Source organism: Syngnathus floridae, chromosome 6, assembly GCF_059516105.1.
Source record: "Syngnathus floridae isolate MCC-2025c chromosome 6, RoL_Sflo_1.0, whole genome shotgun sequence".
NCBI lineage: Eukaryota > Metazoa > Chordata > Actinopteri > Syngnathiformes > Syngnathidae > Syngnathus > Syngnathus floridae.
In genome coordinates, this window is record NC_142418.1 from 7,974,973 (window position 1) to 7,986,178 (window position 11,206).

Genomic DNA, 11,206 nt, shown 5'->3' on the forward strand with positions numbered 1-11,206 from the left:
CATGTTTTCAAAGTTTCCCCTCATTAAAAGCACCTGATTCAATTCATCAGGATAATTTTCAGGCTCCTGCAGAACGTCTTGCTGTGTCACAGTAGGATACTTACTTTTTTCAACATCTGCAGAGTTGCTGCTCTTGACACAGGTAAGTCTACTTAAGAGCACTTTTGTCATTTGTGCAAAATATGAAAGCAGAGAGCTGCCCTCTTTTGTTCTCAGTAGTGTTGGGCTGATGCCAAGACAAACAGTGCAGTCACTTTGTTGTGCTGTCAACATCACACAGCACAAAGCCTAATGAATACAAGCAGCCATATTTACATTAAATGTACATTGTTCTTGTTCCCACCGAAGGTCTGGGCCTGAACATCTATACATAAGCCCTCCATAATTCCTTGTAAAATTAAATGTGGTAATGCATGAGCAGCATGGCGTGCTACATTTCACACTTACTGAGGTGGTAGAAAAGGTATTTCCCACCAACCATATATCATTTCAATCACAATAACAACTGTGTTCCTCTTAATGATTTAAATTATCTTAATTATCCAAAATATTTTACGTATCAATATTGTGATTGAGACTCAAATTTGGAACACTTTGAAGCACCACCAATATTTCAATTTCGATCCACGTCACTGACAATCTACCGAAGGAGTATTTTATTTGCCTTTTGGTTGATAAACAGTGTTGCTCTAGTTTTAAACATGAGTGAATGAATGAATGAATGAATGAATGAATGAATGAATGAATGAATGAATGAATGAATGAATGAATGCCTCACACCGGCTTACTCTCAAAAGTGGTTAACTGCTTTTCTACCACCAGAGGGCGTAACTGTCCCATAGTGTCCAAACACGCTGTCCTTTGAATGTAGAGTTATACAACTATTGAAGCGTTGCATGCCCTGCTTTCCATTATCTCTACTTTCCAGTGCTCATTTTTCAAATAACAGAAACTGTTTCATCCATTTATTCGGTTTATTTCAACATGCCACAATATTTATTTTCATGCCACGATTTATAGTAGGATACACGTTTTACAATAACATCAATTGAGGAAGCAGCTAATACAGGTGTTAATACTGTAAATGTATTTGGACTCGTTTTCTATCTGCATTCGACATAGAGGAAACATGATCACACAAACATTGAAACATTTCACCAAAACACTGTGTCCTACTCCATAGTTTAAGGTGATTTCCATATACTTGACGCATAATTAATAAAATAGTGTTACCCCCACTATTATTTATCATTATTATTATTATTATTATTATTATCATTATTATTATTATTATAGAGTTGCACATTTTCAGAGCTGTGCTCTGTTGTGCTACATAGCAGGCAGCACTATTGGAAAATATACAATGTAATTAAGAGCAAAAGGCAGATTAGGTCCCCAACTAAGCTCAACAGTAACTGTTGCGACATAAAATTCGACCTCTGCATTTGACCCATTCAAGCGAAGGGCTGCTTAACTGCCGGGAGGCAGTGTGGGGTATTGGATTCTTGCTGGAGGACATTGCAACTTTGTAGACATGTTTAATAAATTTAAGTGTGTTTAAAAACAACAACTATTTTTTATTTTATTGTTGCACTTGCTTGTAATGCCCTAAGATACAAGTGGATGTTGACAAATTCCCAGTCTAAATTGCAAAGTAGTAATTGGAAATAAGTAACTAGTGGCAACGGAGAGACAGTTTTTGTATTGTAATTTTCTTTTTTCGAACTCATATCTGTATTCATTTTTAGTTATAATTAGATGAGTCTGAAATTATACTAAATTGTTTTGGGATCATGGGTTATAACTACATTTATAGTTTAAACTATTAATACAATCATTTAGAAAAAACACTTTTATTTGTAGTTAATAATAACTTGGCCCCTTAGTTTATTTTTGTTATGTGCTGTCTTGTTCATTGGTAGTATACCACACAGTATAAGAGCAGCAAGCACATGGTGATTTATTCTTTGTTATGTATGCATGGAGCACACACATTTTAGAAAAAAATTTACATGTGCATCCTGCTCGACACGACACATTGCAAAAACTGGAGGTTGCCAATAAAGTACACAAATGTAGCCTGGTCTTATTAATGTTAGTGATGCAATAGATTGGGAAATACAGTGGAACCTTGCCTTAAGAGTTTAATTTGTTCACTGTACTTGCATTTCAAAGATTTTTTCCCATTAAAATGGAATTAAATTAAATGCCACTAATTGTTTTGCATTTTTGTAATTAACGGTTTGTCCCATTCAACAGCTGAAGGTGTCTCGCTGATCGCGACTCTCCTTTCCCACATTAAAATACTTTATTTGCTGCTTTTGTTTTTAACTTCATTTAAGCGACAACTTCAACTTCTAATTTTGTCTTGCTAAACAAACGTAAATAAAAATGACCAAGAGAAAAACTCATGACACTTGTAAATCAAGATACTGCTGTACTTGTACTTAATCTAGATAATTGCTCATTATAGTTAGACTTGAATAGCAATTCTTGTATTTACATTGCACATTTCCATACAATGATAAGAGGCCCTGGTAATGAGCCCTGTGGGATACCTAAAGACATTGCGGATTGGCCTACACCAGATTAAACTAGAAAACAAAAACGTTGGGGCACTCATAAGTCAAGGTACCACTGCAAAAGACATGCACACATTTTGGCATTTAGTGTACGTTTGGTGTACGGAGTCTGCATCAATAGCAGCCTCACCGTACTGTTCGTATGTTCTTGTACTGACACAGCAGCAGGTGCTTGAAGGTGTTTTTGAAGGTGGTGTTGCAGAGGGCATAGCAGGCTGGGTTGATGGTGCTGTTGATGTAGCACAGCCAGTAGCCGATGGTCCACAGGGCGTTTGGGATGCAGACGGAGCAGAAGGTGTTTATCAGCACCATCACGTTGTACGGCGTCCACGTCACCACAAAGGCCACCAGGATGGCCATGATGGTCCTCGTCACCTTCTTTTCACGCAAGGATGTGCTTTTCTTGCGCCACTTGGCCACCGCGCTCTGCTTTGTCACCTGGAGGAAAATAGATTGTATCACATGAGCAGTGAACGGTCATGGCTAAAAGTCAGAAGCACTGGCCCACATTTTGGGGCTGAAGAATGGAGAACGTGCCGTAAATAGCTAAATGGTTGTTGGTTGGACACCCCTATACTATGGAGATCATAACCTGAGTGAAAATGAATGCTAACACAATGGATTAAAGTTGTTTACCTTAAGTAATGTCCTTGTGGCTTGAGAGTCAGTCAAAGACGTTGTCCTGGAAGCTGGATCGGTTTGGTTCATTCGTCTTATGGTGTTCAGTCCCTTCAGCACCGAAACGGGGACCTCGTTCTCCGTAGATGTGGAGGGTTGGACGCTCTCCGCCTCCGGTTCCACCTGCTCGGGTTTGTCTTCCTTGCAAGGAGAACTTCCGTTCTGTTGCTGCAGTTCTTCCTTCTCCTTTCTTGGCACAGCTTCTCTGAGTTGCTCTCTAATCTTCTGAATGCAGTTGTTCTGGATCTGGTTCTCGCCCACATCTTCCTGACTGTGGGAGTGAGCTTCAACAATACTAGTTCCGGATGTCTTCCTACTGTCCCTCTGCATGCGGCTACGGCTGGCCCTGGAGATGCGCCAGTAGAGATAGATCATGATGGCCACTGGTAGGTAGAAGGCCGCGATGGCCGTGCCAAACGTAACTGCCGGGTTGGAGAAGAACTGGATGTAGCATTCGTCTGGCGGCACGGTTCTAACACCTACAATGAACTGCCAGAACAAAATAGCCGGGGCCCACAGGATGAAGGACAGCACCCAGGCGGCGGCGATCATCAGACCGGCCATCTTAGTGCTACGGCGCGCGGGGTAGCTCAGAGGTTTGGTGACGCAGAAGTAACGATCGAAGCTGATGATCAGGAGGTTCATGACTGAGGCGTTGCTGACCACGTAGTCCACCGCCAGCCAGAGGTCACACACAACCGCTCCCAAGGGCCAGTAGCCAATCACGATATAGACAGTGTACAGGTTCATTGAGCCGACGCCAATAATGAGGTCCGCACAGGCCAGACTGAACAGGAAGTAGTTGTTGACGGTCTGCAGGTTCCTGTTTACCTTTGGAGAAACCACATGGACCAGGCTGTCAGATGCTAATCTTTTTTGTGTGATGTATGTTTTCTCCCTTCTATTAGATTACATGCCTGGAGGTTTGTTCTCTAATTGCTTCTCTGGTGTGGGAGACCTTACAAAAGGAACTGGAAAAGGAGCTAAGAAATGAAATACAGGAATGGGGGCTGCTTGCTCAGCCTGTCAACACTATTTAGGCACCCATCAGGCAGATCTTTTGCAAGTTGACATAAGTTCTACTCATTGATTATTGGGACTTTCAATTATTTGACACAACTCACCTTTATAGAGAGCATGACCAGGATATTTCCAATGACGGTGATCAGACTGAGGGATCCTGCCACCAGAATGATGAGTACAATCTCTACGGTGGTGTAAGGTTTGGCAGAGGAGAGGCCGGCATCTCCTCCGCTGCTGATATTCACAGTCTCCATTGTCTCCGCTCTCAGATGTGGTCACAGATCATTCGGGCTGCGGATACAAATACAAACAGGTTTCTATTTTGTTTAGCGGCAACATCATCAAAGGTGGCAAACGTACTCACGTTATTTGCTTTAAGCAGAAATACAGATATTTGCGTTTAAAAAAAATGGTTTTCAGAAAATGCAGGAGTGCTGAGTCAACTCCTGATTGATTGATATGTCTTTATTTTGAACATATTTAAAATATGAAAGGAGGAAAAAAATAAATACAATACAATAAATAACACTTTAAAGTGCCATATTTAAGTCATAAAAAATTTAATAAAACCTTAAATAATTAAATCGAACTGTAGTGCAGTAACAGAGTATTTCTACTTTATTACACTCCCAAACTGAAGCTCACCAATGCAAAATGATGTGTAACACGTTGGCAGATGTTTGATAGTTTTGCACTGAGTATGTGTGAACAGTGACCAGGTGAGTAAATAGAAACTTAAGCATCTGTGTTTGAAAACAGAGCGCTCGCATATCAGGAAAGCACACAAATATTCGTAACTGCATCATTTCAAATCTGACCGCCTACAAGATGTACAGTTATTTAATGTAATGGTCTCGAGCAGATGATAATCTTATTATGTTGATTGGAAGAAGACTGCATTATGAACCACTTTTCCGAAAAGTCTCCCTTTTGCACAAATAGGGAGCAGATATCATAACTCAATCTACTGCCTGCTCACAGGCTTCCCCAAGGCTCAAACGGGATCGCCATGACACACTCATAAATAGCTTGCAGGCTAATTTGTAAGACAGTCTCTTTCATTTTGGGGTCTTAGAGGCATCACATCATAGCTCACTGTAGCGAGAAAGCTCGTTTGAAGATATTAAATTAAGATTAGAATGAGAGAAGGAATTAATAACTGTCTAAAAATAGTCATAGCAGTGGGATATCAAGGCTTGGTTGTCTGACAAGAAATCAAAGTATATGAATGTTGCGACAAAAAAAAAAAAAACGGCATCTAAAGTGACCTGGAAGTGTAAACCCTGACTGGATCTGCCAAGTTTAATGGGACTGTATATTTTTCAATACTTATGATTATGTACCTTACCAACATTTCGGATATCCAGATATTTTCATGTTAAATATACATAAAAGGAAAGCGGCAAGGCCGAAAACCAACAGTGAGTGCCCACGGCCTTTGATCCCTCAGGCGGCACTATACTGGCATCACAAATCATATTGCTACACAGACTCTGGAGCACATAAGAAAACCATTGTCACTTAACACAGTTTGTCCACCTTGTAAAGCAGAAACCATCCGGTATATCAACATGGACATCTTGTCCTCCTGGCCAAATAGGAAAAAGGACCGTCTGGATTATTATCAGACCTATATCAACCTTAAAACTGTCCACTAAAGCCGCCCACACCACACATTTAAACACTCGTGATCATGCTTTTTGATGCTTTGGATAAAAGCATCCGCTTAGAGAATCAAAATAAACGGGAATGGTAACTATAAAAAAATCACTGGCAGTAAACAGCACACCAAAGGCAAAAACAACCATTTCAATGCAAAAGCGGTTGATGTGATAAAAAAAATAAAAAAATGGCTGCCAAACATGCCCAACATAACAATGTGACAAAGCGATGTATTTTCATTATAAAATCAATGTAAAGACACTCAAGGGTCATTGCATGCTGTACTGCAAGTGGCTCCATTAGGCCACATGATAAAATCATCCTGTACCTGAAAGATGTTTCCTTCTTGCTCTTACAGCCCCGTAAAACTTCATTACGGCATTGCTAACTCCATCTCATCACGGATCAGTTCCAAGTATATTCTGTGGCAAAACCACAAACAACTGTTTGTGTGTTTACATATGGCATGCATGTATGTTCAATAACTAGATTATGTTGAGTGTAGATATATGGATATCACATGAGCATCCTCTTGCAGACTGAACATAGCCGGTCCAATTTTTCTGAATTATGGTGCTTTCGGAGGCCTGGTTGTAACTGTGAAATCATATCATCTCCTCTTTATGTTCTTACACTGGAACAAGTCAGGGTTAGATTTTATGGAACCACCCATACTAGGTGAAAATCCACCAACTGGAATCCTCTTGTTTTTTGAATTTGGTCTTTTTTTCCTTGACTCCCCAAAAGTTGAAAAACAAAAAAAGACTCAGGCAATGATGCTATTGGATTACTGCACATTACCAAGTTTGCTATTACAGGTTTTGCTCTGACCAACAAGAAGATGGAAAAATGCTGATGTCATTGACAGTTGACCAAGTGGCCTAGTTAAGACCATGTGCAGATTTGATTGACATGGAAATGCAAGGTGGATGAATTCTGATTGGACTTTTTTTTTTAATGTATTTATTGTTTATTATTTATCTATAGTATATATTAAATATATAATATTTTGCAGCCCGGTCAGGTTTCTACTTCCCACAAATGGTGGTGCACTGTGTAGCATTTTTTTAATGATCTATTCTAGCCACACTTCCCCCTGAGTCACTAATGACTCCAGCATGACTGGACTGTCTAATTGTTACTCAGGGTGATTCCCTGACAAGGATCCAAACTGTAAGATAATTAGATCCAGCATCTGCACCAGGGTGAGGCAGCAATATGCAATCGACTGGCCTATTGTAGTGGTAGCCGTGATGAGCTTGGATTCAGAAAGTCCAACAAAATAAAAACTTGTGGCATTCTAACCCACTCGGTAGATAGTTGTGGATTTTGAACAGATTGTTTTTTTGTTTTTTTACCAAAAGTTGGGTTAATACTTTTAACTCTGTAGAATGGGTCGAAGATTGTACATTGGTATTGGGTGAAGTTGCTTGTTATTTTTAGAAATATTTGGTAATAAATTTAGCTTTGTTTTTTTTTCACTACAAAAACAACATTTTTGTTGACTTTACCTCAATATTTTCTTTATGTTTTATTGGTAGTTTTTTCCTCAATAAAATAAAAAACCTTTGGATGTAAATCTTGACCCAGCATGATGTATCAAATCCTCAACCCAATGGATTTGCTATTTTACGAAATTTGGGTTAGTCTTAACCCAACAGATATCAGAGTATAGCTATGTTGAAATGTCAGATCTGGGGTCAGTTTTCAGCGGGGAGATGAAAAGCTGAAATCACCGGTATGTTTACAGGTATCAGAGCATGTGTGAATGGACACAACTATATCGAAGGACACATTCATTGAGTGGGGTGATCAGAGGGCAGCAAGTTTTTTTTTTTTTTTTTTTTAATACAAATATGCACCAGCCTATATATTGGTCTCTATCTGTGCAAACATGACCTTGTCTAGAATTGCGAGTGACAAATAAGTCAAAGGAACAAATTAGATCATGTATGAAACTCAAGACTCAGGGGAGGGGCCAGATTTGGTCACATCATCTTTTGTAGCCTACAAAAGCAAAGTGTGATGACTTAATGTTTCTTCTGGATTCAAGCTAATTTGATTTTTAGGTTTTTGGGTAAGAGATTTCACTGATGACACTTTTGCTTGGTTTATGTGAGTCACAAACAATGATTTCAGCTTTGCCCAAGTTTAGCAACATCATGAATGAAGCGTGTAAACATTGAAGTGCAGTACTACTTTCTTGTTTGTTGAGGATGATGTAAGGATCTATTATTGACCCAATCAGATTTCATCATAAATGTGTTATATGCTCAGGGCTTTCAAAATCAATAGGCTTATGTAAAATAAACAATTTGACCAATCATATTTCAAATTCATCCTTATTAGGTTTGAACACCAGCCCTTGATGTCATTATTTTTCCATCCTCTGATTGGTCGGTCACAACACAGCTTTTATTAAGACCTACTTCTTAACATTTTTCACATTTTGTCATGATATTTGATAAATATTGATCTGAACTGCTCAAGAGTCTATCATCCTGCAAGATTTCATTGTTACAGCCATTTTTAGCTCAATGTGTCCCGGCTCTGAGAAATTTCACATCTGCCTGAGGTGTAGCTTCACACGCAATCGTGGCGGTGGTAGTTGGATAGGTGTGCATGCGTGCATGTAGGGGTGCAGAGTCAAAGTCAAAATAGTGGACATTGTTCTAAATGAAACAAAAGCAGCAGAGAGGCGGCTACAGCAGCAGCAAAGAAACAGCAGTGATTGAGAGACATAACTTTATTTCAGTTATCTAATTTCCCACGCGCAACTAAGGGGATTCCTCGAATGCACACTCAGGGATGGGAGAGCCGCAGTTGGGAATCCTCTGGGCACGATATCAAAAGATTCTAGCGACACCTTAAATGTTTTGGGAATCATTCATCATCCTGTAGTATATTTTCTTTCTCTCATGTGACTGGGGTCTTGCCTAAAGAATGCAAACTGACTGGCATCAGAGAATAAATTGGACATGTGGTGATCAGAAATTAATAATAGGTAGATGGTCTGCAGGATGGGAAAGCAAGCTGTATCAGATAACAGCTGTCTTGCAGACCTATGGAGGATATGCTTCAGGTATAAAGCAAGGAGACTGGAAGACAAACTCGGCATTTTATGTGGGCGTGAGACACTTTGTTTGGCATTGCATGTATTTGGTAGAACAAAATCTGTTTCCAATCAGCTTTGTGTTGAATTTTTTTCCCTCCCCAAGCCAGCTACTTTCAATAGTGCATTCTAGAAAGACAACACGCCACAGAAGAAATTCACCACAATCCCCATATTTTTGAGTCACAATCCATTTTTTTTTTATTCTATACTGTACTACAAAGGTTTATAATTCACTCATCATCCATCCATCTATTTTCCGAAACACTTATCTACATTACTTGTTCACTTCTTTTCCAGATGCATTGTGGGGTACAGTTAGGGACTAAAACATTTACCAAGGTACTCATTTTCTTTTAGAAAAAATTCAAAGCACACCAAAAACAAAAATATCACAAAAATTACAAAAACCAAAATAAGGATCATCTCGTTCCTCTCACAAATTGACTTGAGAAATCTGGACCAGTTTGATTGAACAAAAAAGATGAGGCTATGACATAATTCTTTTAGGAAACAGCTGGATATGCCACAGGTAGATAGATGAACAAAAATACATCTGTACTGAATAAATACATTTCTGACAAATAAAGAGAAATTGGATAATTTTCTGCAATACAACTGATGATTTTCATTGGGAATCACTGAAGTATACAATTAATAAATGAGGCATTAAAATGTCACTACAAGGGGAAGAGATATAGAATATAGGAAGGTGTTCCATAAGATGACCACCACAATTTCTTACCTAAAATAATTTTTAAAAAAGTTCCCTTACCTTCAAAGTTTGCTGTAGAATCTCACCTTACATGTATGCAATGATGTGAATGAGCACTCTTCATATGCTCCATGTTACTGTCACCTCTGGACAAACTGGAGACAAGGAGAAAGTAACTGTATGTTGCTCCTCCTCTGACAGTGTGTGTGTGTGTGTGTGCCACATGTATGTGTGTGGCACGTGGCACTGGCTGATAGACAGTTAAAGCATAGAGGGAGGGGGGGTTAAGGGGACAGGGAAAGGAATCTCCAGGAGCTTTTAGTGACTATAGTGTTGCAAGCCCGCAGCCAGAGTGGCAAATTTGAATAAACAAGAGGTGATACAGCCGGAGATAGCTCTTTTGAGAGCTAGAGAACATGGTGGACTCTGTTTGCAGCTGTAGGCCCAATGTTCACGGGGGATTGATCGTTTAAAAAAAACCTCTAAGGTGCGATTAAAGGCCAGAATTAAAGAAAAAATAAAAGATGATACAAGACCGTCCGCTTTGCTATATTCTGTCGCTGCAGGACGTTGACCTTTAAAACTCAGTTGTTTTGACCTTTTCAGCGAACCTGTGACGCAGTGTGCTCCAGCTGGTGGATGACCTTCTTTTGATGGAATTATCACAAAGAAGAATGCTTGCACTCTGCACGACAATATTACCAAATGAAGAGTGTGTTGTTGACTAAACGAACAAACAAACAAACAAACTGAGATGATTTATCAAAGATCGCCCGTGCTGCTCATATTCTCTGTAAGCTGCCAAACATTATACTCCTTTCTGGGTGAGCTCTCATGCAGCTTATAGACAGATGCAAAAGCATGACCATGGTCATAAGTATTACATTTGTCATGGAGACGAATCAATATGAGGCTTTGGCTCCGCCATATAGCAACAGGTTTCTAATACGCTCCGGCAAGATTTTCATTATCATTCCAATGTTTGTGTTAAATCGTTGGTTTCTTGGGATGGAGACCGATCTATGCCATTTTTATTGTCGTGAAGAATTGCCTTACGGTGTGTGATTTTCATTAACATTCCAATGTTTATGTTAAATGGTTGGTTTCTTGGGATGGAGACTCATCAATGCCATTTTTATTGCCGTGAATAATTGCCTTATGGTGTGCCCCCGCAATAAATGGGTAATCATTTGATTTTTAAACATTGGTTTATGGGTTTTTCCAGTACACAGCCAAGTTTAGATAGTTGCTGGTTCATCCACAAACTACATGACAAATATATACAAATAATATAGCAATACTATAACATAACAAACTATAACATAGCATAACATAACATAACATTATGCTAATTTTGCTATTACTTCTTACTTTCTATACTAGTAATCATAAAGTTAAGCATTATTTTACTCATTTGAAAACATGCAACATGTT

At 39.1% G+C, this 11,206-nt stretch overlaps 1 protein-coding gene and 1 long non-coding RNA gene across 3 annotated transcripts; one reads left to right on the plus strand and one right to left on the minus strand.

Annotated features, from left to right (window-relative positions):
* The first annotated feature begins 53 nt into the window (after positions 1 to 53).
* Positions 54 to 10,966, plus strand: LOC148396335 (uncharacterized). The gene is made up of 2 exons (XR_015859056.1): positions 54 to 142; positions 10,379 to 10,966. It is a non-coding gene; the product is annotated as an uncharacterized LOC148396335 (long non-coding RNA).
* Positions 974 to 9,983, minus strand: LOC148396336 (muscarinic acetylcholine receptor M2-like). 2 transcript variants are annotated; one of them, XM_088378704.1, is made up of 4 exons: positions 9,833 to 9,983; positions 4,385 to 4,574; positions 3,219 to 4,091; positions 974 to 3,020 (listed from the first exon to the last, which is right to left on the minus strand). In XM_088378704.1, exons 2-4 carry the CDS (start codon positions 4,535 to 4,537, stop codon positions 2,709 to 2,711), a joined length of 1,338 nt encoding a protein of 445 aa, XP_088234830.1. In that variant the 5' UTR covers positions 4,538 to 4,574; positions 9,833 to 9,983; the 3' UTR covers positions 974 to 2,708. The 2 variants fall into 2 exon arrangements, with proteins under 2 accessions (XP_088234830.1, XP_088234831.1); XM_088378705.1 differs by lacking the exon at positions 9,833 to 9,983 and adding an exon at positions 5,823 to 6,119.
* Positions 10,967 to 11,206: the final 240 nt, after the last annotated feature.